The 5,464-nt window shown below is 46.7% G+C and overlaps 1 protein-coding gene across 1 annotated transcript; it reads right to left on the reverse strand.

The window, feature by feature from the left end:
- Window positions 1-1,595: 1,595 nt before the first annotated feature.
- LOC133838943 (uncharacterized) lies at window positions 1,596-2,153 on the reverse strand. The gene has a single exon (XM_062270218.1). It carries the CDS (start codon window positions 2,042-2,044, stop codon window positions 1,655-1,657), a length of 390 nt encoding a protein of 129 aa, XP_062126202.1. The 5' UTR covers window positions 2,045-2,153; the 3' UTR covers window positions 1,596-1,654.
- Window positions 2,154-5,464: the final 3,311 nt, after the last annotated feature.

Consider the following 5,464-nt stretch of genomic DNA (forward strand, 5'->3'; position numbering starts at 1 on the left):
TTTGCCAAACTAAAATTTTCTTATCATATTTTATTTTTTTTCTTGTGCTGAGCGGCGCTACACTGTTGAGAATTATTCACGTTATTTTTCTAATTTTGTTTTAAACAATGTAGCGCATCAGTCTCTTTTCAAATTTGGTTTTTTTTTTTACTTTTTATATATATCTGCACTTTTAACACACACACACACTATTTTTATGCACGCGAACTAGTCGCTGATGTTCAGGAAAGTAAAGATGCGATGATACAATTGGTGATGATAAGAAGAGCGAAGATGCTGGAGATGATGATTAAAGTTGCGACGCAAATGCTGGCCAAGAAGTCGCAGGGGTGCTGCGCTGGCGGCTCGAGCAGATGCTTGGCGCTTCGCCGGCGCAGTACGTCACTGCGGCCGAAAGATGCCCGAGAAAGATGCGCTCGCTGGTGCTTTGCTGGCCGCTAGCGCGATAGCCAAGCTGGCGCTCGAAGGCGCTCCGCTGGCCGCAAGTGCGGCAGCCAAGATGGCGCTCCGCTGGCCGCTGACGCGGTAGCCAAGAAGACGCGCACTGGCGCTCCGCTGGCCGCTAGTGCGGCGGCAAAGAAGGCGCTACGGCGCTCCGCTGGCCGCTATGCACGCAACGGCGGCGCTAAGGGTGCTCCGCTGGCCGCTATGCGGCGACAAAGGTGGCGCTAAGGGCGCTCCGCTGGCCGCTATGCACGCAACGGCGGCGCTAAGGGTGCTCCGCTGGCCGCTATGCGGCGACAAAGGTGGCGCTAAGGCGCTCCGCTGGCCGCTATGCACGCAACGGCGGCGCTAAGGGTGCTCCGCTGGCCGCTATGCGGCGACAAAGGTGGCGCTAAGGGCGCTCCTCTGGCCGCTATGCACGCAACGGCGGCGCTAAGGGTGCTCCGCTGGCCGCTATGCGGCGGCAAAGGTGGCGCTAAGGGCGCTCCGCTGGCCGCTAGTGCGGCGGCAAAGATGGCGCTAAGGCGCCCCGCTGGCCGCTATGCGCGCAAAGGTGGCGCTAAGGACGCTTAGCTAGCTGCTATGTGCCGCAATGGGAGCACTTTGGCGCGCTTTACTGGCCGCTAGGGCGGCGACAAAGATGGCACTCAGTAGCGCTCCGCCGGCCGCTAGCTTAGGCACAGTCACGCTCAAAAGAACCAAACCAAAAGCAGAAAATTTCGAAAACGACCTGTGAAAACGACAACAATAAGTAAAGAACACCTACCAGAATCTATTACTATTTATTCTTACCAAGTACAAAATGCACTAAGAGAATTCTAACCTCTTGTGTCTTGTGGTATAAATTTTTACACCAACCAATATGCGTCTATGCACGCTGCCGGTCACCAGAAAAGTGCTTTGACCGGAATCAGCCTAGCTTAAGCTAGCCGCGCATGCGCGTGGTGACACAAACGTCAAAGCTGAGCTTTCCAGTGCAACTCGCTAAGCGTCAAATGTGAGCTTTTCAGTGCAGCTGATGCACTACTTAAAGCTCGGCTTTACAGCGCAGCTGATGCACTTAAAGCTGCGCCCTTAGTTGAAATTTCTTGCATACTTTTAGGACGCATTTGATATATATCTGCTTCAGGCGTCGTTACAAAATCCCCCCCGCTAGAATCAGGCTAGGGTATTGTAATGGTACCCTAGACTGACTCCGCCTGAAGCAAACTTACTGCCGTATGTCCTTAGCATGATAATTTCCCAACAACTGGCCCTGCAGATCCTCTAATTCATAATACGAGTTGCCTATCTTCCTCCTCACTCGTGCTTTAACGAAGGCGGGCCCAAACTTAGCGTTGTACCCGGTTTGAAAACAACTTTGCTTAAAGTTCCTTCTGTACACTTCTTGCCCGGTAGTAAAAGAAACTTCTCTCGAACGAAGATTATACTTCCGTTCGTTTTGCTCGTGCTTTAATAACATGAGTTTAGAGGCTTCATCGCGAATTAAGTCAAACGAGTCCTGCCGATTAAACGCTAAAGAGCGATCATCCAGCAAATTTAGCTTCCTTAGCAATCCGTAAGTTGACCCAGAAGTGATCATATGCTGTCCAAACGCCATGTAATAGGGCGAGGTTCCTATACTAGAGTGAATAGAGGACCTTAATGCACAGCTGATTTTGCACAACACTTCGTCCCAATCTTTCTGATCAGGGCGCAAGTAAGCTCTAATTCCAGATATAACCGACCTATTTACTCGTTCTGAGGCGTTTGCTTGTGGCGAATGAACTGCGGTCAGCACGTGATTTACTTCGTACTGACGCAACAGCTTTTGAAATGCTTCTGAGCGAAACTGGGATCCATTATCGGAAACAATTGTCTCCGGAACTCCAAAAGTCATAAATAATTCGTTCTCTAGATATTTTATGACAAGTGCTGCGTTTATTTTCTTAACGGGTTTCAGAAAAACATATTTGGAAAAATGGTCAAGAACAATAAATATTCCAATATGTCCGCTTCGCGATCGTGGATAGGGCCCAAGAAAATCTATGTAGAGTCGTTGGAAGAACCGCTGACTTTCAGGCGCTTTCCCTAATGGCGGTCGAAGTGCATAATTAGGCGCTTTTGTGGTCTTACACACCTCGCAGGCGTTAATATATGCCTTGACGTCAGCCACCAAACCTGGCCAAAAATAGTAACGCCTAATTCTTTCGATCGTTTTGTGGATGCCTCCATGCGAGCACAAGGGATTGTTATGTGCTTGAAACAGGACCTTCGGAACCAGCTCTTTCGGTATCCAAAGCTTCCAGGCATACTCATCGTGCTTACGTTCACCTATTAGATGTTCCGCCTTACGATACACGTATCCATCATTAATTTTCAAATCCGGGAAATTTTCTTCATTTGCCTTCACCTTATGAAGCAAATATAAATAGTCTGCGGATTGAAAATGTTCGGATTTTAAATCGATGAGCAACCCATCTCGCAGATCTATCGCTGCTATCGTATCTTCGTTAACCCGCGACAACGAATCTGGTACTACATGCAAGGAGCCTTTGCGATGCTCAATTTGAAATCGATAACGCTGTAAAGATAATGCCCAACGAGCTAAGCGTGAACTCAAATCGTGATTTGACATGAGCCATTTTAGCGAAGCGTGATCCGTCACTATTTTAAACTCATGTCCTTCCACATACGCTCGAAAATGCTTAAGAGCAACTACTGCAGCTAAGCACTCTTGCTCAGTTACTGTGTAGTTACGCTGTGCCTTATTTAACTTTTCGAGATGAATGCGACGGGACGCTCATCTCCATTTTCTGCTACCTGTACCAACACAGCGCCAATGCCTGTTTTGCTTGCGTCGCAATGTATTGCAAACGGCTTTGCAAAATCCGGACTGCACAATACCGGGGCTTCGCTAAGACGAGCCTTCAATTCATCAAATGCTCTCAATGCTTCGGGCGTCAAACTAAAGCGTCGCTTAGTCGTCATCAAATCCATTAATGGAGACGCAAGTGACGCAAAATTGGGAACAAACTTACGATACCAGCCACATAACCCCATAAAACTTCTCAAACCTCTTAAAGTTTTCGGCGCAGGGAAATTTAAGATGGCTTTCACCTTTTCAGGGTCTGTTCTTATGCCACCGTCACCTATAATGTGGCCCAAATAGCGTACACGCCGCATGCAGAAATGACTTTTGCCAATATTTATCGTCAGATCTGCCCGCTTAATGTGTAAAGCTATTTCCCTTAGCACCTCCAGATGCCTTTCCAAACTAGAAGAGACCACTAAAAGATCATCCAAATACACAAATACCTCGTTCCTGAGATGAGCAGGAACCACTTTATCCATCAATCGAGACATTGTGCTTGTAGCGTTACATAAGCCAAATGGCATGACTTTAAATTGGTAGAGGGGTCTACCAGGGACTGTAAACGCTGTCTTGTCTCGAGATTGAGGCTCTAAAGGCACTTGCCAATATGCATCTTTCAAGTCCAAGCTGGTTATGTATTCGGCCTTTGGTAAGCGGCTCAAGATGCCTTGAATTTGTGGCAGAGGATAAGCATCCTTTTCAGTGAAACTATTCACTTTCCGACAATCAAGACAAATTCTGACTTTGCCGGGCTTGGTGACCATAACTATGGGAGATGACCATGCACTCTCCGACTCCTCTATAACGCCTAGTTGCAACATCCTGTCAATTTCAGTGTACATATCCTTCTCCACCGCAGGCGAGACAGGAAAATGCCGTTGCTTCACAGGCTTAGCATTGCCCACATCTATTGCATGCGATATCAAGTTGGTCTTTCCGAGACCTTCTTGAGCAAAAGAAGGAAAACACCGTATGACGTTGGCCAACTTAACTTTGTCACCACTAGACAATACATGTTGGTCAATATCGTCACTCTCACCATTTGACTCCGTCGTAACCTCTAGGCTTGCAAGTTCTAAGTTTTTTGGGAGAAGATTATACAACTTCCAAAAATCTATGCCCAAGTACAGATCTTGCTTTAAGGATGGAACTATATATAAATTCAATGACTTTATCACGTTGCCGTATTCGATGTCCGCTCTAATTCGACCTACTACTTGCTGTGTGCTTCCATCAGCAGTGGTAGCGCTACTCTGCATGGTCTTGAATGCAACCTTTTCTTCTAATAATTCTTTGGCCAAACTACCTCCGCAACAACTTATGGATGCACCAGAGTCAAGCAATCCAAAGACTGTGCGGTTTAAGATACGAATTGGCAGAAATGGCCTCGGATCAAATGATCCTGGAGAGTTCGAACAAACATATTCTAATCCTATTACTGCCTTTTTGACGTGCTGCCAAAAGGACTTAATACGCTTGGAGTTTCGTGCATTCGTGCTCTGAATCTTTGGTAAACATTCTCGTTCAGGGTTTAATGTCAAGCTGGGAATTTTTTGATGTAGCAATAAGCTTTCATCTTGTTTTTGTAAGTCTGGTAATGTAGGTAGTAAAGACTCTGTGCTTTCGCTACTGATCTGTCATGGTAGCCTGGCTCTTTGCGGCACTCGGAGTCTTCGGTCTGAACGCCGACTTCGATGTGCCGAACTTGGAGTTTTTTGAACATTTTAAGCAGCTTGGCTTATAAGTGTTTGCTGCTCCACAGCCATAGCAAAAGACCCTTCTTTCGGACAGACAATCCTGATACCTATGCCCCTCTTTTCGGCAATTCCAGCATATCAAGGATATAGCCTCCACATCTAAATCTTCTGCTGGTTCCGTCTCGCTACTCTCTTCTGAATCCTGGACCAACTCCGACACCTCACGCTTGAAAGGAGCTAGTCTAGCGTATCCATGAGACCGCTTCACGTCGTCTAAAACGTTTCACGACGTCTGCATATTTCCCTAAGAGCTGGGACTGTTCTTATGGTAACATTGAGCAACTCATGTTGAATTTCTGGTCTCAGATTATTTCTCAGAATGCGAACAATTTTATTATCTGACCACGGAACTTCCAACTGATCGATTAGAATCGATATACTCTCATAAAACTATCAAAAGTCTCGCTGA

The sequence above is a fragment of the Drosophila sulfurigaster genome, chromosome 2R, assembly GCF_023558435.1.
Source record: "Drosophila sulfurigaster albostrigata strain 15112-1811.04 chromosome 2R, ASM2355843v2, whole genome shotgun sequence".
NCBI lineage: Eukaryota > Metazoa > Arthropoda > Insecta > Diptera > Drosophilidae > Drosophila > Drosophila sulfurigaster.